The sequence below is a fragment of the Haliaeetus albicilla genome, chromosome 9, assembly GCF_947461875.1.
Source record: "Haliaeetus albicilla chromosome 9, bHalAlb1.1, whole genome shotgun sequence".
In the NCBI taxonomy this organism is placed as follows: domain Eukaryota; kingdom Metazoa; phylum Chordata; class Aves; order Accipitriformes; family Accipitridae; genus Haliaeetus; species Haliaeetus albicilla.
In genome coordinates, this window is record NC_091491.1 from 41,939,394 (window position 1) to 41,961,427 (window position 22,034).

A 22,034-nucleotide genomic window follows, 5' to 3' on the forward strand; every position below is an offset into this window, starting at 1 on the left:
GTTGTTCTTAGTGACCAGTATTTATGAAAAAATCTCAAATGTACAAAAACATTTGCGTACTTGGAGAACACTGCAAGATCTGAAGCACCGCAGTGTCACTCGCGCAGCTACTCCATTACTGAATGTCTGAAAGAGATATTTCATGATTCATATGCATGGGAAGTTTAAATATTTACAGAGTATTTCTATGCTTTAAACATTTCCTTTTGAAGAGGTCTGCATGAAACAGTACGCTGTGTGTACTCAAGTCTAGGGCTTTCTGGCTTCCCATTCACGCCAATACACATCTGTCCCATCCAACAGAACGCAGCGTGAACATATCAGGAATAAAGATTTTCACAGTATTCAGGGACGCAGCTCATTTGAACAGCTCTGCTTTGCCTGTCTGCTTGACGATCTGCACAACAGAAGAATCAGTAAGAGAGCATAGCATCTACAGTGGTAAGATACGCAATGGAATATCAACCAATTTTTTAAATAAGAATGAGAAAGCCTATTGGAACACCCAGCGATAGCCCCTGAAGAAAAGACATGTCAAAGGAGAAGAAAAAAAAAAGAAACAAAACAAAACAAAACACACACCCCCAATAGAAAGGAACAGAACCACCCAAAAGCCAGAGCAGCTCTGGGAGTCCCCCGTGCCTTGGGGGTACCCCACGTGAGCAGCAGAAGTAATAGCAGAGAGATGGGTAACACCATTTATATCCTTCCTAAGATACACCTCCCTCTGAAATTTCCCCAGATAATTTTAATAAAATATTCTGTTGAACTACTGTTTACTACCATATTTACTAACTCTTCTATAAACATCTCCAGACAAGTGTGCATATCCACTAGCAGAATTCAGTCAGACCACTGCAGTCCAGAAGCAGAGCCCAACCCATAAACTCTGTATTTAAAAATAAAAAAGTCAGGAAAGCCATACTGTACCAACGGCTTCTCAAGCTAGTGGGGGTAGAAGCCGTTAAGGGAAGCTTTGCAGGGGAAAAAAAGGCAGTCTTATAAAGATAAGCAGCTTTCAGCTCAAGCCATTCCAAATTCATTGCAAACAGGACTCGTGCAGACATTGCCAAATAACACTCCAGCAGCCCATGCTCAAACAGTCCCTCCCTGGCCAAGGCAGGCGGCCTGCTGGGTGCTGTAGCTGCTGGCCTTATTCCTCCCACAACGATCACAAACAGATTTCCTCTATCAAAAATAAATTGCATTTCAGAATTCAAAAATCCCTTTTCCCGTTTTCCTCTTGATGATCAACCCCAGCCTATAAAGTATGCATTGAAGGTCTGAAGCACAAACACAGCAGGAGACTTTCTAACACAGGGCTGGAAGCAAAAGGGTTGGCAATAGAAAGAGGAAGGCTCCATCCTACCAGAAATTTATTAGAGGAATGGGGCATAGGGGAACAAAAGCCAGATGGCTTCCATGCTCCATATCCACAAACGAAAAAACAAGGTAAAAATTGCTGGGCTGAAAACCCTCAGAAAGGAAAAGCCAGGGTGTTTGGAGTTGAGCTGACACGTGAGGTTACATCATTTGCAGAAGTCCGCCACTGTACTTCAGCAAGATGCTCAAGGGTACAGAGAGTTTAGGAACCGAAAATAAAGTTTCAAGACGACATTAAATTCACAGTTACTGTCTGTCATGTCACACACGAAATGCCAACCTACAGGTAACAGCAGTAGTTATCTACAACTATACCACATCAGAATTAGAGGAGAACCAGGTAGTTGGAAATGAAGAGCAACAATAATCTAAATCCCTCCCTCCCCAAGAAAGGAAAAAAAAAGCATCAACCCATCAGGGGCAGGGGGGGAGAACTGGGGGAAACTTTGCCTTTGGATCCTCAAAGATACACTTCCCCAGAAACTCTACATATTTCTCAAGGGGAAGCAGAAGTCATGCTTGTTTAAAAAAAATACATACGTAAGTCTCAACAACCACGAAGGGCAACAACACATCACTAAACAGTCAGGTAAGAAAAATACAGGTGCCAGGATCCATTCAAAGCTTTTATTAAAAAGACCCAGAATTCACAAGTCAACAAGGAAACATAAACCAACTTGCATCAACCAGTCTCAGAGCTGAGAGCGTTTGGTTCTCAAAGGGAGCACAGAGAGCACCAATAAAAATGATCACAGGTCAGTCCCTTCAGCAGTAAGCTCAGCAGAGTTCACAACCCGATACTTTATCTTCCCAGATTGTTCTCCAGAATACAGAACTATCAACCAAAATAGTCCTGGCTTAGTCTTTCAGGAAGATGACCTTAGCGCTTCAGGAACAAGAAAGAAATCTCCACTGAAAAGCAGCTTTAAAAAATCCTTAAGACCATGAGTTCCAGAAGGTCTGCTTAAATTACTGCAGGCAAAAAAAATTATTACAGGTATAATACAACATTTTATTAAAGCAAACTACTTTCTCTGCATCAAGCAATTCGCCAAAGGGTCTGAAGCCTTTCGTGGCACACAAGGACTCCCTGCAGTCAGCCAAGGAAAGCTCCCTCACCCCTGTGCACCTTATCCTCTACCTCCGTAGCAGCGTTTTGTTTGGTGCACCTAGTGCTCCAGAAAGCCAGATACTCTTGCCTTTTAAAGTAAGATTAGCTTAGTTTCGGAATAGTTTGTCCAATTATGTAAGCAAGCCTCTATCATTAACACAACACAAAGAACAACGCACTCTGCAGGAGTTGCTAGTAACCAGCTATTCAGCAACAGGCCTTTCACTGAAATTATGGGAAAGCGTTAAGTTTCATTATGAAATTGAACATTTTTCCACTGAACACCAAACTTCAGTTCCTGCATTTAACTCTTCATCATTTTTAGTCACAACATCTTAAAAATACACAAATTTTCACATTAATCAGGATTTACATGAGGTTTATTGCTAAGCCTGTGATTTTGTATCAAGTTCCAGGGCTAGCACTTTTTGAGCTAACACTGAAACTGTATAGTTTAGTTTCCCCTGAAATACTCGGTTGGATCAAAATAGAAAGGTACTCTTTTCTCACGTTTTTTCTATAAGAAAAATGAAACAGGCCACTTCCAACATGGAAACAGAGCTGTCCAACTTGAGAGGCTATATAACCCATACCAAGATCAAGGCTCATTTCACAGCAATTTTATTACTGAAACAAAGCTTTCCCATTTCAAACATCATTGTGTAGTGAGAAAAGATCAAGTCTTAGCTATTGACTCGAGCTACTCACTGAGTATTTTAGACAGAAGGGCGTAGTACATAGCTCATGGGTTCAAATAAACAGCCAGATGGTTCTTCATCAGTATCTGTGTTATTTACCCACAGTGCAGAGGGGGAGCTTAAGCCAAGTACTTTAAAAATAGTATCTACACTTGCAGAAAAGTATGGTGCATCTTTCTGCTTTTGCTCCGGTAGTTGTCAGGACTGGAAACAAAGTTTTGTGTACCAGGACTTCACTGTATTTCTGCTTTTGCAAGTGGGGCAAGATGCTATTTCAAGATGCTTCTGTGTGCCATTGTCGATAAATAGGAAGAGTAATTATCTGGTAGCTGCAAAAAATAATTTTAAAAAAATCATGCATCATAATAAGCCTGCTCCTCAACTTACTTGGTTCACCAGCCATTGATTCATTCTCATTTTCTTCATTAGATTTTTAATTACCATTGGTGAGACTTCATTTCTGAGAACAAGCATATATTTAGCATTTTAATCAGAGGTTGATTTGCTGGCTATTTGAAACAATAAGCCCAAGTTCTTAAAGTAAACATCTCATTGTTCTATTCTTAGTTATTAAACCCCCTACTTTTTTACTAATACCTGAGCGCCTAGTTTGGAGAGGTACTTATTCCTTAAACTAAATGCATCAGCTTTTGGCCGTAATTTAGCCAAGTCTTCTTCATTTTGACGTCTGAGTCTCTCTTGTTCTTCCGCTCTGGAAAAGAAAATTGGTTTAAGATATTTGCACTGAGGAGTGCAAACCCAAGCAACTTTATCTTGTGTATGCAGTTTTATTTTTAATAACTAGAAAATGCTTGTAATGTTTATAGATGAATACTGGATATCAGATTAAAAGAGACTAAGAGATGTGTACGGATTACTCTAATTCAGTGTAAAGAAAGAGAGAGGCTGTTTTCTGCAGTTTCCTTTTATTTAGATTGCAAGACTTCGATAGAAAGATAAACCTTTTGGTTTTCACAGATTACAACACGCTCAGTGCGCTTTTGTAACAATTTTTACTATCTCTTTATTAAACAAGCTTTCACTCCTTAAAATAAAGGTTACAATACAAAAGGAATCAGTTGTCAAAAAAGCTAATAAAAGACTGCTCAGCAGTCTTCAGAATTAATAGCAGTCTCCTACAAGACAGTCACTATTTAACCAGAGCATTGTCGCTCTTTTCTCTTTTAAGACTTATATGAGAAACAGAACCAAAGCAAGCTCTAAATACACTTAGCTTAAGACAGTGGTTTGCATTAAGACAGTGACAAAGGCAGTAACAGTGACCCGTTTCTAAGGCTCATTGCCTTACAGAGCTTATTACAGAACATAAAGTGCCATTACGTTAAGAAACCTCCACCCCCACCAAGATGGTAGCACTGCACATAAAAGACACTTCGTACTAACTAGTCTTTATCTTACGCTGAACATGTTTGTCTCAGGTTGCAGAGTACCCTCTCCAATGACAGAGCCTAAACACAGTGCAAAATGCTATAAAACCCATTCTGTGCAAATTAAGAGATGATATGCCATTAGTTCAAACCGGTTACAAAGCATAAAATTTAGCCATTTACTGTAAAATCCCCAGCATGTTAGTTTCTTTTCCAAAAAACTACTGTGCAGAGTGACCAAACTAAACACCACTATAATTCTTCGAGTTGACATGCTGATCATCAAATGCTCCCCACTTCTGGATGATATTTGCTATTCAAATTTCTTTTCTGAAAAAAACATTGTAATAAAAATTACTGAAAATAATTGTTCTAAGGCACTATATCCCACAGCATACACTAATACAAAGCCATCTTTCACAGTAAGTCCTGGAAGTGTTACACACACCCCGCATGGGCCAGGCAGATTGAAAGGCAACTCTATTTGGACACAGAATTCCTTTGCTCCTGGGTACAAGGTTTGGGGAGTTTTGTTGCATTTGTATTAAAAACTGGCTGTGACCTTTCAGCTCGAGGATGATTCTCATTACAACTAAGCTAGCCAGCTCACCACGTCTGGTGAGGTTTTAGTTTCCTTGAGCTTTCCTCAAGACTGATGTCCTAATTTGTGGGCTTTTTACACAAGAAACAAAACCATGTTAAACCCCACAAGTCACCTAGCTACACCTTGTTGACAAGCATTTTGTTTTTTTTTCAAGACTAACTTAAGTATCATCATATGGACAGTTACACAGTCCCATTTTAGAAAAGTCCATAAAGTCCATTTATAAGAGGTGTCTTGTTATAGTCAAGTATTTATCTGGAACAAACTTATAAGCTGTGAGATGTATAATACCTGCAGGTGAAATGTAGTTACCTATTAAAAAGTAAATGAACAGGCAAATGAACTTCAAGATCTGAAGAGACTCGCTGAGCTGAATTAGGTCAGAACAGAAAGCATTTCAAAAGAAAAATTCTGTGTTGTTCACACACAAGCAGCTTGAATTCTACCGATGTTATTTTGAAAGGTGTGACTTGCTACATATTGACTTACTCTTTCACATGACAAAGGTTAAACTGTGACTAGAGTCATGAAATGCATATACTGCGCCCTGTCCAACAGTTCTCAATCACAATCTCACCAAAACAAATTCAGATTGGAAGAACAGAACCTCAAATTTCTTAAACTTGTTCTACCCTTAAGTAAATTAAACATTTGCTTTAAATATATTAAAAAAATAAAAATCAGTAAATTAGCCAAGACTTCATCCCCATTGACATGACATTCTCCAATGCACATATTTTTAATCCTCACAGCACTAATTAGAACTAGGAAAAGTTAACACAGTTTCTGGGTGCTGAGACACTACTAGAAGAAGCATCTTCAACAAGATCATCAGGACAAACTAAGCTACCCAAACTCAGTCTGATGGACAGACTTTACATTATGTCTACTTAAAAAAAAGCAACTTTTCTAGACAGTTAAGTAGATAATGGAAAAGCTGGAGTGGAAGTGTCCTTTGTTTTGCCTTTAAGGTGACATCTCCTAATGGACTTTGCCATACAATGCTTTTTCTCTCCTCTTCCCCCAATACAAGGCAAGCATTTTGAAAGTTAAGACTAACACGGTGTTTGACTCCCTTGTACAGCATTCCATATCCATTGAGAGCTTTACCTCTCATTTAGCATTCTCGGATAGCAAACAATAAGGCAAATAAACTTTCTACTGTGCAGAGGGGGTAAAGCCAGTGCCGTAGAACTCAGGGAACACCCCAATAGCAGGTAACATACCTTCGTGTTTGATCAAACAACACTCCTAAAGCACAAGAGTACCCGATTCCAGCTGTTAGGCTATGCACAGTGATAGACCCTTAACGTGTCACCAATGTTTTGTCAAGACCAAGAGAATTTTTTAAGTTACTATTCTGAAGAGCATCACTGTCCTTATTTTGTGTAGAGAGGGAAGCAGGACATGCAAGTATCCCACAGAATGAAGTTTGCTTAATTGGATGAACTGTCAAAATTTGCTTATTTCAACAATTTCTGCCCTAAGCCCACCCCAAGTTCTCCATTTCCTTTTAAAGGAAGAAGTGGATTCCACTTTATTGAAATATCCCTGCCCCCTTTTCTTTCTGAAAATGGAAACTTTTCACTGTAATCAATAACATTTATGACACAGATCTGACCAAAAATCAAGTTTCACATTAGCACTGCAATTTAGACTCAAGCCTCAGTTTTCAGAGACAAGTTGAATTAAGACTTCTAAATAAAATAACAAGAGGAGCAAGCTGAAACTAAAGGGAAAGGGACTGGAGTGTAGTTTCTTCTGAAGACAGATCTAGGTTTTAACGACACTTAAAAAAAATTGGTCCATGCATTACATGACATTAAACCCAGGTAACGTTTGCTGCTGACTGTGTCAGGTACGCACCATGTAAGTCAAGCACATTTTTAAATAAGCGATACAACATTTTTTAAGGCCACTGAAATAAAGAAAAATAGCAAGGAAGAGTGCCAGGAAAGGACACCTGATTAATTGCTAATTCCTCTAATTATTCATTCACAGGAGGCAGGAATAGGAACTCCTACTAGTAAAAAGTAAGAAAGAAAATAACATTCAATACAAATGGCAGACCTACAAAAGAGACTGACTTCAGACAGTAATCTACTCAATTACTTCAGGTTAAATATTCCATAAGGACACTGTTCTTTATTGTTCTTTATACTTACTCAGTTGCAGCTACTTTTTGCAGTTTTTCCCTTTTCTTTGCAGACCAGTTGAGATCACCACCTGCAACAGAAGTAATATACACTTTGAAACTTTTAAAATTGGTCTTTTTGTATTATATCTTGACAGTGGAGTAATTCTCAAAAGTAGAAACTGAGGTAAAGAATGAGCAATGTGTTCATAATCATCCGAGCAAGCAAAATCAGGACCCAAACTAAGCTCCCAAGCCTGATCCAGTTTTATGTGGAGTAACAATTAAGTTTCTCTACAACTCACCATAACATCCCATAAAACTAAAGTGGAAGCAACTTTAAAAGAAACAAATTAATATCCCTTCCAGATCTTTCAGTAGTTACTGCTTCAAAAACCAGTTGAGAAAGAACACTGCTATTTGAAGGAAAGCCTACAGAATTAAGTTTTTACATTTGCAGATACATATACAGTCAAGTTTGATATGCAGTTTAGAAAAAGCTGCAGAATATCCTACATGTTTGTTCAAGTCAGCTGAAGGGATAGGTACCACTGCCCTGCTGATGAGATTTAACATCACAGCAAGGTTCAGGGAATGACACACTACAGCATCTACGAAGACGATGTTACAAGGACAGGCCTCATCAAGAGATGCTCCTGGTACCAAAGCCATGAGCTACAGCACCCAACACAAGACCGTACAACACCACCTGTAAAGAGTTCAGCTTGATAACTTCAAGAATTACAATAAAAACAAATATCAAGAGAAGCTGAAAACACTTGCTTACCTGTGAGGTGATTGACAAAATACAGCATGACAACAGCAATTAGTGACACTACAAAAAATAAAAGGAACAGTTTTAGCTGTTTAAATTTAAATTAAATTCAAAATAAATTTACAACAATGACAGAAGAACAGCTTTAACATACAACCAAGCAACAACTAATATTTTTCACAACAGTTGTAACTGAGGGGAGATTTTTGCCAGCAGCATCTCTTAACTGCTTTTGAAAATTCCACTATGCTCATAAGTAGCATGGTAACTCAAAAAAAGTTATTCTACTTTTAGTTATATTAATAACAGCCCTCAAACATAGCCTTTAAGAGTATCATTCACCCACCCTTTTACTCACTCTTCATTTTTTTCAAAACACTGAAACTACTTACAATAAATCGCTTCAAGAAAACCACAGAACACTTCTAGGTTTGAATTGCTTTCAATATTGTCCCAGTTGAAACCCCCATCTAACTGTAAGAAAGGAGGTATTACTGTTTTACAGGAAATATTAAGAAAAAAGCCTAATAAAGCTTCCTGAATGTACAGAATCCATTTTCAATGTTCGTAATACTTACGGCAAACACAAGCACTGAAGAAGACTTCAAGAAATAAGTATCCTCTTGTGTCCAGAATCATCCCAGCTGCTATAGCAATAATTGCCAGACCAAGATTCTGGATAGACTGCATACTAACACAGAAACAAAGGATTACCGCTGTGTAGAAATTTATTTTTAAAGAAAACATCATTAGTGACACTGAACAAACAATGAGTTTAACTTCTCCCCATTTGTGACAGCATGTGACAGAGTCGTGACTCCGCATTTTTGCAGAAGTTTCTGTGCATCTACCACAACCACATGCTCTACCACACATATACATCCTGAAACTACATGAGACTTCCTGCTAGACCGAATTTGGAGGAATTGGGAACCATTAACATGTTAGAACCGCTCGATATTCAGTGGTTCAATAGCACCAGGACATGGTCATTGTAGAGCAGCAGACAGGCAGATTTAAGCACTTACAAGCCATAAGCAGTTCCCAGCTGGTGTTCTGGAACAACAAAGGCCACCATGGGCCACAGGGCACAGGCAAGCAGCGAGTAGGCCAGTCCTAGCAAACACTGGTGAAATAAGAACAAGCAAACAGATGTTAGATGAGATGCATTCTTGCTGTAAAGTTCCAATAAATGAACATACCGGTTTTCCTCTTCTCCCAAAAGAGGAAAAAAACCCAGCTAAAGTAACACTTTTTGCAATATCATTCTAAATAAATACACACATCTAGAAGGAGAGAGAACTTTTTCCAGGAGTGACCCACGAACTAAACCCTATCTAATTAGCATTAAGTAAAGAGCCTGACTTGAATACCCAGAGGAAAAGATCAATGCTGCAACTCACTAGAAAAAATACCTGAAAAACAAGGACCCTATTTTTAAACCCCAATACACTGGTGAACACTGTATTTAAGCCTGTAAACCTTAGTTCAAAAGCAATTTCTCAGAGAATCTGCCCTAGGAAGAGGAAAATCAGTAACAAATTTTTTTATTGAGTTTTACCACTGTCCAATACAGCACATTAGAGACAGTTTAAGTAATAGTCATAAGCTTCAGAACTCTACCAAAAGAACAAGTTTTAGGAGAAAAGCAAGCACCTAGCACAAGTAATCTAGTAATAGCCTGTGTAACGAGCATCCCTGAAGCGTGAGAGCAGAACTCTGCAACAGAGCACCACTGAACCACAGATACCGTGATAAACTGAGTCCTTCTCGGAAGGGACACGGAATTGTCACTCCATACAGCTCTCCGGACTAATCTCATTCTTCCTGAGAAGTTGAACACCCTTTTGCACTAAACAACTACAGAATTACTGCTACAGACAGCAGCAGCCAGTCTTTTCCACCTCAAAACACACATGCATAACTACTGCCTCCCTCCACGAAACACCAAAACTTGAAGTGTTATCTTTAGGCCACAGATACCTCATGTTAGTCTTGCCTGTATTATGCATTCTTTGCTTTTTCACCATTTAAGCTCAGTTTCACCTAGCATATCGTTCTTAAAGTCAGGGATATAAAAATAGGTTTTGAGGACTACCTAAACAGTCAGAAGACAGTAGCAACTTATGCAGAATAATTCAGCATTAACTTCATGTCTTATTTTATCATACTTAGCTATAAGTCTCAGAGAATTAGTTACCATTGCTATCCAGGGGTTCCAGAAGGTAAAAGCCAACATAATATGAGAAGCAAGTGTAGTTATTACAGCACATAAAACCCAGATAATATTCTTTCCAAGTTTATCCACCAGGAGTCCAAAGACTGGGGACATGGGTGCCGATATGATATACACAATACTACAAAAGAATAAAAATAAGAGAACTGAACACTATCGAGCCATGGACAGCTTTAGGTGTTGCATAGTACAAGTGTCTCCAGATAAAATACCATATTCCCTTGTTACCTGTAAGGTCATACCCAAAACCACACAAAAAAAACCCACCCTGAACAACAGACACCAAAACTCAAAATTCCCAAATGGTCTGAGGACACGAAAACACTCAACATCCAAGGAAACAGTGACATACTTGGAGCTCTTGGAATCATAAACCAGCAAGTGTTTTGTTGTTGGTTTTTATTTTTTTGGTTTTTTGACACATCACAAATTCATCTTTAAACTAGGAAAATTAAGTTCATTTAGTGTTGCTATTAAACTTCTTTGATCACTCAGAAGAGAATCACCAAATACCAAAATAATACCCTCAGACAGAGCTTTTTCTTTCCAATTCCTCAGTGTGAACATCTAAGACATTTTTATTGAAAAAAAAATTACCCACACCTCCCAATTATTCCTTCAGCCATGTGAAATCTATCTAGCCACTTAAATGCAAGTCACCACCTGCAACAGTAGATCCCAAACCTCCTCCCACCTGGTCAGAGCCCAAAGATACATACACCCCTAGAACACAGCAGCAGCACACTTACTTATTAAATCAACCACAATATACCTGTTAATTGCACTTGCTTCTTGAGATGAGAATCTGAATTTCTCAATAAAGAAAACCCTAAAGAAAAAAAAAAGCAGATTTAGAAAAATGCATACTTTTATGACATGAAAGAAAAATAAAGCTAGACAAAGTAAAGACACAAGAACCTAGTTTACAGGAAGCTTTTAAATATATCTATATAGCTTTGACATAAACATCCCATCACAGATCCTCAGTTATAATGCATTTAGGAGCTTATTATCAGACTCTACACATTTTTGTCTCAGAACTATTCAAATTACACTTTGGGGAAAACATCCAAAGTACATAACCAACATGTAACCCAATAATGAGACATTAGCAATGAGCGTACTGTAAGAGACCGAAGTGAGAATTTTCAGAATACATGCACAAGGAAAAAATAGGCATCATAGAATGGCTTGGACTGGAAGGTCATCTAGTTCCAACCCCATCACCACAGGCAGGGACACCTTCCACTAGACCAAGTTGCTCAAAGCCCCGTCCAACCTGGCCTTGAACACTTCCAGGGATGGGGCATCCACAACCCCTCTGGGCAACCTGTGCCAGTGCCTCACCACCCTCACTGTGAAAAACTTCTTCCTTACATCTAATCTAAATCTACCCTCTTCCAGTTTAAAGCCATAACCCCTTGTCCTATCCCACGTCAGAAGAAATGACAAACCACGGCACAGACTTGCTGGGAGACCAGTGGTTCTGTAGCCACCTGAGAATCTTAAATATTACCCTGCACCTCTCGCTTTGTAAGTAGCTAGTTAAGACCCTAGCCAAATTCAAGGGGAATAGCTACGCAAGACACACTTACTTTCCAAGTCCAATGAAAGGAAAAACTGCTGCATAGTAACAGACACAGATTACAAATATAAGCCACAAGGAGAAAGAGAAGTCCTTCACATCAGTTAGCTTAATCACTTCACCTGGAATAGGGCAAGAGACAATATTGTTTCAGTCAGCATAAGCACATCTGAAATTCATCCACACTGAGTAAACATTAAGGTGATCACAAGTCACAACTAAAGCATATATTTCTGCCACTGCCTACTCTCTCATTTACAGAGTGAGGGTTGGTTAAGAATATACAAGTGCTAAATCAACAGTGCCAAAGTCAAGAACAAATTGTCTCTCCCACATTAAGCTGCATGCACAAGTTCTCTAAAGCCTCTGAAAGTCTTATACAGAATTAAATACAAACCACTTTTTCCAGGAAATGTTTAATCAGCTAGCAAAATTCATGTCTGAAGCCTCATGTTACATGCTCTTATTTGGCTCTCAAATTTAGTTTATTTTTAATTGGTCTAAATTCTCCCACATGGAAAACTCAAAACACCACACATTGATGGAGAAGAGCTGCATGGTTTTGCACACCTATTAAAGGAAATAAGACCAATTCCAACAAAACGAAGGACCAGGAGCAATGACACAGATCAAATTGGTATGAACCGGGAGGCTCTCCACATGCTTTACAGATAAATCAGACAACAGTGCATCTGCCTGTAAACTGGTGTTTAAAACTGTAAAACTTCCTACTGATATAAAAATGAACTAAAAATTATGACTAAAGCTGTAACTGTGAAAAACATTTTAGGCAGCAGCTACTGAATTACCTAAAACGCAAACCTGCATAGTGCACAGAGTAACTGGAAGGGTCTGTTCCAGAATGAAAGAATGAAGCTCAAGCTCCCACACCACTCACCCGTTTTCCCTTGCTCTTTACAAAGGAGCTTCTCCGCTCTCTTGTCCAGATAAGCAAGGATTAATGCACAGGTCAGTGAAAAGAGACACGTTATGCCACCTGCAATAAGGCAACATGACATGTTTAGCTGTTGACTCAAGCGATAATTTGGCTTTTAAGCACAACTAGTGTCATGTACCTTTACATATCTAATACAAACTAAGTTTAACACCAGCTTGCCTTATGTGTAAGGCTCAATAGCTGTACAACTCAGAGTAAGGTGTAAATACTGAAGCCTGCCACATGAGACATCGGCCTTGAACTGGAGTACAAACATGTAGCTACATTTATTTTATTTAAAACATTACCACCGCTCCCACTCAGCACAGCCAAGCTTCTTGTCTGTAGCTCGTAATAACAGAAACAAAGCCTGGGCCTTGTTACCAGCACCAGGGCCTTAATACCCATGGCTCTGAAGGAAAGGAACACGGATCCAAAGGCAGTTGAAACTTCATTTTTACACACCAGACAACTACACGCAAGCTTTGATATGATACCCTTCAAAAAATTTTTCAAGTCTGTCCTTTACTCAAAGTATGTTAAATGTTTCATCTCCATAAGATAAAAACTTGAATTTGGCAACCACAAAAATCACACAGCATTTTATCAGGTGCAGTAATCGTACACTCTGCACAAGAATATTTGCCATTGCTACAAACAGTATTTGAATTGCTCTTCCTAGTCTCAAATATATTTGTCCTACTTTCAAGTTAGTAAGAAATCATTAACACATATGCATGCTGTTCAAATTCAGAAGCCTAAAATAGCAGGTGACATCAGTTCAAAATATTACTGACCTATCATGAGAGTTAACCCAAGAGTACTGGGACCAGTATACCCCAGAAGATCTTGAACTCTAGAATATATCCATCCCATGATATTCATGTTCACTGTGCTCCCCTAGGCAGAACAGACTCACATGAAGAATAACATTTTTCACAATTATATGAATTCAAAAGGAACATAAGGCAGACTGCTTATTGAACAGTGTTTAAAACAAACAAGTAAGATTAAACATCATCTGAGGGAACATAAACCACCAGCAACAATGATAAAATTATTCCCTGCTGGTTTAGTCAGTGTTCGTAACAAATCAACCACTGCAACAATAATATATCATCACAAACTGAAATTGTATACAACTCTAACAGTGTTTCAACGGAGACATTAGCAGTGCCATAAAATCTACATCACACACTGCATTAGCTCATAAACTGAGTTGAATTCAATATCACATGTTAAAGCAAACAGGATTCCCACCTGAGAGGCATCAGCAAGAAGTACTTTTTTTCCTCCCCTTCTCCCCCTAGAGAAGGGATCCATGGCTGCAATCCCAAGGCTAACAACAGACAGTTTAACTGCAGTTCAGCTGAGATGAGGCAACTGCTAATTAGCAACAGCCTGAACATCAACCCAGACCCAGCTGTGACCAGTTAACTCTTTTACTGAGGTAAATACCTGCAGCGGTTTAAGATACCACAGGCTGCTGAAGAGGACCCCTAACAGGAGAGGCATGTCTCCACTCTTCATTCACAGCCTGGTATATTAGCATAAACCCACCTCTAGCAGCAGTTTAAGTGATTATATCAAACCAAAACAGCACAGCTGAGATGCAGTCACACAGTTCTTATCAGAACCAGCAACAGGGACAAAACCATCTTACAATAGCAGATAAGGATGGGAGTTTCCTAAAGCAGCCATCTCCACTCATTTATCAGAGACTGCACTTAGTCCCCAAGATACACTCAGTTAAGCTAACATTTTATGATATGCCAAGAATCAATAAGTCTGATGGAATACAGCACTGTGTCCCACCCAGTAATCTACACTAATAACACCACCAGACTTCTTTAGAAGTTTGACAGGTTCTAAGAAATCTTATTAACCATTTCCTTGTGTATCCTTTGTCTACTTACTACAGATTTTTAACATTTTAAATTCCACATCCATTTTTAACTAAAACTCGCTAGGGAGGATTAGAAACGCTGTTTTCCACCTGTCTCACTGCCATGAGAAGCCACACACCTTAAAGTCTATGAATTAAAGCTGTACAGTTTTACACTTACAATTCTGGCCATGCTTAGCTGTAATCCAAACACAAGATTTAACTCCTTGCCTTTAAACCAACTGACTGCATACGTGTTTTGTGCCACCGCTAAGGACTCTCCACCTATTCTAAGAAGAAGGAAGGCACAAAAGAAAACACATTAATTGCAACATGCAAAGCAACAAGGAAGCAGTCCATCAATTGCTGGCAATACCAAGATAACAGTATTTCGGAGAAATTTATCTATGTACAGGTAGATCTAATGCACACATGCAAGGCAACAGAAGTCTTAAAGACAATTCAAAAGGGAATTGCCGGGTCTTAATAATGAAGAGTACAAAGTATCTTAAGTAGTCTAGGAGCAATTATAACTGCCTTTGGTCATTTACAGACATTAAAGCAATGGGCAGCAGCTTCTCATTTCTCTTCTGCATTAAAGAACCAAGTGCTGCAGATCCTGACCCAAATGAAACCAAAAAGCAGGCATCTTACCCATAATCAGAATTTAAGGGAGTCTTCTGCCCACCCCCCAATACAGTTGGTCAGATTTTCTAACATTTTTATGTTGTGGCACATTCACAACTTGGAAGTATTTGTTCTGACATTTGCTCTCATTTTTTGCCACTCTAGGAGCTCTGTTGTATTTGTTGCTAAGAATCCTTTTTACTCAGGAAAGTAAGAATTAAGAGAAAAGGAGGACTAATACAGTTTTATCAGTTTACTGAATGTCTGTATTTGGGTAGTTTCATTACTTCTGAATTCAGTAAGACCCGCAAAGTCCTGGTTTTTGTTTTCTAACTTTAAGTTAGACCAGGAATGCGACTTAAGATCTTGCATGCCTCACCTTTATAGGTGCCTCAAAATCCAACAATTTTATCTCTCAGTGTAAACATGGTAGCAGTTTTCTAGGACACAGAAAGCAGGCCCTTACCTCAGACAGCACATACTATTCTCTTCTAGACTTACCCAAATACAAATCTGCCCAGGTCCATCAGCCAGAAAGTATTAAGTAGTGCTCCCAAAGCAAAGATCACCTGCCAAATAAACATTTAAGGAAAAAATAATAATTTTGTATTTGAAGTATGAAACAAACTAGAATAATCTCAAAACAGAAACAAAAAAGCTTTTTTCCCTTCCCAGACCTGCAGAAATACTTCACACCCAATTCCTACTCCTAATTTTTTGCCTTTGCTCCCTCTGCATCCCTTACACATCATCCTGCTGGCTACACAATATCCAACCTGGCCCACCCTGAAACTGCACTCAGAAAACACCTCCGGAGGCTTAAGTCATGCTTCACCTTTATCATCATACCCTAGCCAAATACACCTACATACTAGTTTCACATCAAATGGATAAAACATTTGGTTCCTCCACATTCTTATTTCACTCATCCTTTGAGGTCCTCAGTTCCCAGTTACCCCAATAAAATTCATGGTTCTCCCATTTCAGTTCTCTTCACCTGCCTACTTCCATTGGAAATACACACTTTTCTAGTACACGAGAAGCCATTTCGACTTTTTTCCCCACCCCACCCCAGTAGAGAAGCTTCAGACACATATCATCCTTCACCCTCTCATTTGCACTTACCTGCCCGACACAAACAAAGATACTAAATATTATAGTGCCCAACCTGCAAGACAAACAAAATCACTTAATGCACAGGTAGACTCTTCTTTCCTTTAAAAAAAACTATATTAGAGCTACAGCAAGGAAACAATGGGAGGTTGATATGCAATAAAATATCTGTTACAAATGTGACAGCCTCTTTAAAAAAAAAGGTAGTACAGATTGGCATTTCTGAAGCCACTTTACTTAAGCTATAAATGGAAAGAAGCTCATTTATACCACTGGAAATTCCTAGATCACATGAAAATAAAATTTGAAAAAGCTTATTATAACTTGAAAAAAACTTTGTATTATAAAGCCTATACTTCACGTGCACTTTAAGTCTACCACCCGTTGAACAGCAGCGACACTAACATCCCACTTACCGTATTCCAAACACTCTGTCTATCAGAAAACCTCCGAAGAAGCAAAGAACCACATTGGGCCAGGAATACCATGCATAGAGTGCCATGAACTGAGCTGTGTTCACCTTCATATCCTACATAGAGGGGAGAATTAAAAAAAAAGAAAAGTAATTACTCTGTGTGGATTGTCCGGCTTAGAGTTCACAAAGGAGTTTCACCATGTCTAGTGCACACAGGCGACTCATGGGGGGGTTACAAAAGCGACCCAGCCTTGGGTTGCCTTGAGGCCCTGTCCCTCTGCAGAGACGACTCACGGGAGCTGTGTAGACAGCTTAGCCCTGGGTTGTCTGATAAACCCTAAAGTAAACAGGGCAGCGGCTGCACCATTCAAAGAACCAAAACCTGAACTGAGCCTTGAAATCCCTTAACAAATAGTATGCCCTGAGTTTCAGTCCAACCACTATTCAGTTCCTGAGGAAGCAAGGTAAAAAAACCCAAAGCCTGGAGGGTTTCAGCTTCAGTTTCAAATGACAACCTTGTGTATTCAAAAAGTCACAGACAAACAAAGGAAAGATAAGGGGAAACTCCACTCAGATATACACAATCCATTTAGGCATATATCATAATCCACTCAGACATAGTCATACACACCGTTCCACAAGTCAGGGGATAAAAACGCTAAGATTCAGGTTGGAATGGGGGAGTCACTTCTCCAACTATACAGTTGGCTTGCGAAGGAAACCCTTCCCCCCCCCCCCGTGACAGGGACACCGGTCGAGGTAAGTTCCCTGGGATTGAGAGCCCTTACCTGGAGGGGTAAGTGAATATTGTTTATGCTTTAAGTTTGTAAATGCGTGTGTGCTTGTGGTTGTCTGTAAACTGCTTGTGGTTGCAATAATGTACTACTCTTGTCTTAAAAAACTGCAATAGTGCATTCCTACATTGTATCTGTAGAACCTGCAATAGTGGCGTGTTAAGTCTGTAAGTGAATTTCAAATAAATCATTTGCTTGAACCTTGCAGTTAAGCCTGCGAGTGAAGTTCAAGTCGTTTGCTTGAACCTGGCAGTTAAGTCCTTTTCCGTCACGTCCTCCTAAGGTAATTACAGAGACACGGCATAAGCACCCAAGCAGAACTCCTCTGAAACAAGCACTGCCTGACCTGGCCACTGCCCGCACCCCCCTTGCCGCCCCCGGCAGCTACTCACCCGTTGAACCTGCGTTTGGAGAGCCGCCGGGTTGTCGTAGCAGAAGTAGCTGCCTGCAAGGAGAAGGGGACCGCCTCAGAGCTCTGCCCTCAGCACCCCACACCCCCGGCCCTGCCCCCGCCACCCACCGAAGCCCAGGAAGCACATGAGCGCCAGGACGAGGAGGCGGTGCGGCAAACGCCGCGGATCGCAGACGGCGGGCAGGGAACGGAGAGGCCCCGGAGAACCGCCGCCATCCTCATCCTCCTCCGCGGCGGCGGCGGAGCCCAGCAGCGCCCGCTCGTCCTCCGCCATCGCTGCCGCCGCTGTCACGTGAGCGGCCGTCACGTGGTCTCCAGCCCGCCCGCGGGCGTCACGTGAGCTGGCGGCCCCACAATGCGCCGCGGCTCGTTGCCATGGCAGCCAGGCCTGGCCGCCGTGCGCCCGCCGCCTCTGTGGGAAATGAGGAGGTCGCTAAAACCAGAAGTGTAAAATCCCGAGCGTTTACGTGCTACAGCTAACGAGGCTCGCCGGGTTAAAACACGAACGTAACAGCGGCAAAAAAACCGCCTTAAAATCCCCCCGAAACGTACCCATAAGCTGACCTCGTGGTCTGGTGAGGGCATCGCCTGCCTCAAACGTGCCCGGCGTTGCAGCAATGACAAAACTCTGTCGTAGGCACGCAGCTGGCAGGACGTCACTTCACATTTTAGCGCCTAGAGCCGCCTTTTCTACGTAGAGGGATTCTAAAGTGATACAGAGAACGAACTGCTCATTAATGATCTAGCTCGTCTTCTCTCTCTGTAACTTTACGTACCAAGGACTGGTGCTTGTCAAGGATTAAGCCTGTCAGAGACTGGTACTTGGGAGTGATGAGCAAGAGGGAGCCATGAGCAATCACAAAACTTAATTAAATGTTTGATGAACTTACGATCTTGTTGAGAAGGCACAAGCAGAGGCCTTGCTTGAATAGATAGGGCCGGAAAAGATAAGAACTCCTGCCTTTGTTCTCGTCCTTGTAGATAATTTAGCTTAAACTAACCAATATGGTTTTACATCACTAATGAAAACTTAGATAATAAGAGCACTAACAAGCACTGATGTATCAAAGCATGTAATGGACCATACTGCACAGAATCACCTGAGGAACGTCAAGTAGCGGACAAATGAAGAAGACTATGGAAGACCACCAGAGACCTTCAATGCGCCTGTGTAAAGGACATTTGCATATGCTAATAGTTTCCCAGAAAACTAATGAATATGTATAACATTTCTCAGAAATCTAGTGAATATGTATGTAGAATATGTACTTAACCTGCACAATTAGGCCCGACGGTGTGCACGATAGGTGGAGCGATCCTCCATGAACCCAGCGCTGCCAATAAAGAATACCTACTTAATAGTTAATCAAGCTATTGTTAGTTTCTTTGAATCAAAAGGCAGGCCTGTCGTAGCCAAACAGCGAGCGAGCTCCCCAGAGGAAGGGTGCCTCTCTTGCCTCCGGTCGATTTACAACATAAAACCCAGGAGGTTTTACTTTTGGTTTTCCTGCAGGCAGGTTTGCCCAGTCCAGGTGCTCCCTGCCTGGAGCTGGAGTGGCCAAGGAGAAATGGCAGCCAGCATTTTGGCCCTGACTGGTCCCTGCCTCCTCCACAGCTTCACCGGGCTTTCTCCTCGCGTGGCTAGGCTTCAGTTTTTTTATATTAGTAGTTTGCTTGAGACATTCGAGATGAACAAACCTCTCGTAAGCAATTGCAACCTAGAAAAAAAGAAAGTTAAAGGTGTAGGCTGCAATAAGCCCTATGATAAGCACACAGGGAAATGTGAAAGTTTGTAAAATTTCTCCATTATCCTCCTTTTGGCTATTAAAGTAATTTTACTTGAGATGTCTGGTCCAAAAAGGTCTTCCCATATTGGACAAACCTTTGAACAAGCTACTCATTTGCTGTAAAAAGACCATTGCACATAAAATGCTTGCTTTTCCCTCGCCACGTGTCTTTTAACAGATCTGTCAAAAGAGAACTATGTCATGAAATTATGGGGTCACATTTTAACGGCCCTAAACTAGTCAAGATGTCTTGAAATTAGAGCGGCTCTATCAGTTTACTACAGTTGCTCTTAAAAACACGGTCTTAAACTGCAAGGCTTCCTTGCAAAAGCACCCGTGCAACAAACCTGCGGGTTTCTTCGCCGCTTGAGGGAGCTCAAAGGTAATGCGTGGTGCCCATGCAGGTCACCTCGAGTTTCACAGGGGGCATGATTAAAGGGAGAGAGTTTATACACACAGATAAAAGGGATAACTCTGGAAAGCAATGGTAACATCTAGCGAAAGCTTGTGTACGGAAGATAAATGTTGTCTTTCTCCTAGCTAACTAGCCCAATTGCTCCAGGAGACCACTGTCATACCACCCAGTACTTTTCTAGGTCTCTCTGATCCACAGAAAATGGTTTTTGTTCACGCACACACTCTAGTTTCCCTCCAGGACACAGATAGGGCTGTTGCAAAAGGACAGAGTCCCCAGACTACCCTCCCACCATCATTCTCAGAAAGAAGATGCTGAGAAACCTCAGGACACAGCTGGATCCATCGCCGGTAAGGGTGAAGGGAGCCCCAGTCCGCTCTGACCATGATATACAGAGCCAGAGTGAACAGAACTGACTTCTCTGTGGCTCACAGCTCCTCCCCCAAGACCCTCCTGCTCCATTTCAAGCATAATCTTAACTACAGCAATTTCAGAGACATTATATTGTGGATCAAGGAAGATAACCCTCACCAACAAGAAACGAACTGCACAGCCTACTCCTTAAAAGAAGTACCAGTTCCAGGCTGTTGTACCCAGCAAAGTTAAACTTAACAAATCTGTAGAGTGCCAGAACATTATCGTCAAAAAGATGTCCCTGTAACTATCTTTAAATGCTGGTTCAGAAGGCACAGGTAAATATAGAGAAGTGGTAGTTAAAGCTGAAAGAGAGGTAACCAGCACACACTCAGAGATGCCATTTTAATGTTTTATCATTGTCTTAAGCAGTAGTATTTCAATTTTATTCTTGAAACTATAATACTTTCATATCAGTTTCAAATCAACCTAATGTGTAAGTCATATGAGCAGTGACATGACGCCAGCACTTTGACAAAAGGATCCCACAGAAAATGTCTCCTTTAACTTTTGATCAATTTTTATCAGCAAGGATATTTAAAGAAAGATCTAGAAAAACAGATTTTATCTCCTAAGTCTCAGAAAGGCTTTCTAGCCCCATAATCAAAGTAATAGGTGAAAACACATAATGAGTAAACACATGAAACTGAAATTTCTGATGTAGGATGATAATATTATGGCCCGGATTCAGCTGTGTATGCCAATGGGAAGAATGGAAGCGAACAGCTTTCAGAGGCTCTAGGGATATCATCACCAAAGCTCTTGTTTGGTTGACTTCAATTAATCAATTAACTACCACAAAAAATTCTGCAATCTTTCAAGCTGACTTGTGGATCAGGATTTCATCCTGTTACATTTGTTGCAGTGTTTTGTATACTAAAAAAAATGCACTCTGCAAAAGTATTTTTAAGAGCTTCTGACAACCATGGCAGATTGTCTCTGCCAAGTACGATAACAAAGGATTTCTGGAAAAATAAATACTCAGCAAAGAATATCATCCTGACTCTCTGCAAACTTAGCAGTAGGATTTTAAGCACTGGTTTCCCATCTTCTTGTCCCATTTTAGTTTATGTAAATCTCTGTAGCATTACAGGTCAAGTCTTCCTTATTATAAGAAATTCAGTGCGCCACTGTTGCATCAATATGTAACAAACATAAAAAGACTAAGTCTCTTTGCTTTTCCCGTAAAAACAGTGAGAGGAGGCTAGGTCAGCAGACACAACCTCAAAGGTTGAATACTGTTTTGTAATCTCTCTCTAATTTTATTATTTAAACTAAAGAATCCTGGATTTGTCTTTTTTATTTATGTCATTATCCAAAT

General features: G+C 40.4%; 1 protein-coding gene across 5 annotated transcripts; it reads right to left on the bottom strand.

Moving 5' to 3' along the window:
• Positions 1-1,996: 1,996 nt before the first annotated feature.
• On the bottom strand, positions 1,997-18,401 carry MFSD1 (major facilitator superfamily domain containing 1). 5 transcript variants are annotated; one of them, XR_011326250.1, is made up of 18 exons: positions 18,206-18,401; positions 18,078-18,130; positions 16,893-17,005; positions 16,489-16,531; positions 15,865-15,932; positions 14,918-15,026; positions 13,649-13,751; positions 12,813-12,911; positions 11,925-12,036; positions 11,102-11,158; positions 10,294-10,450; positions 9,122-9,219; positions 8,672-8,784; positions 8,106-8,153; positions 7,350-7,410; positions 3,790-3,904; positions 3,580-3,652; positions 1,997-2,355 (listed from the first exon to the last, which is right to left on the bottom strand). XR_011326250.1 is itself a non-coding variant. In XM_069792851.1 (17 exons), the coding sequence occupies exons 1-17, from the start codon at positions 18,369-18,371 to the stop codon at positions 3,462-3,464; spliced, it is 1,575 nt and encodes a 524-aa protein (XP_069648952.1). In that variant the 5' UTR covers positions 18,372-18,401; the 3' UTR covers positions 1,997-3,461. The 5 variants fall into 5 exon arrangements, 4 of the variants coding, with proteins under 4 accessions (XP_069648952.1, XP_069648953.1, XP_069648954.1 ...); XM_069792851.1 differs by lacking the exon at positions 3,580-3,652 and having other exon boundaries at positions 1,997-3,521; XM_069792852.1 differs by having other exon boundaries at positions 1,997-3,652.
• Between the last annotated feature and the right edge of the window lie 3,633 nt (positions 18,402-22,034).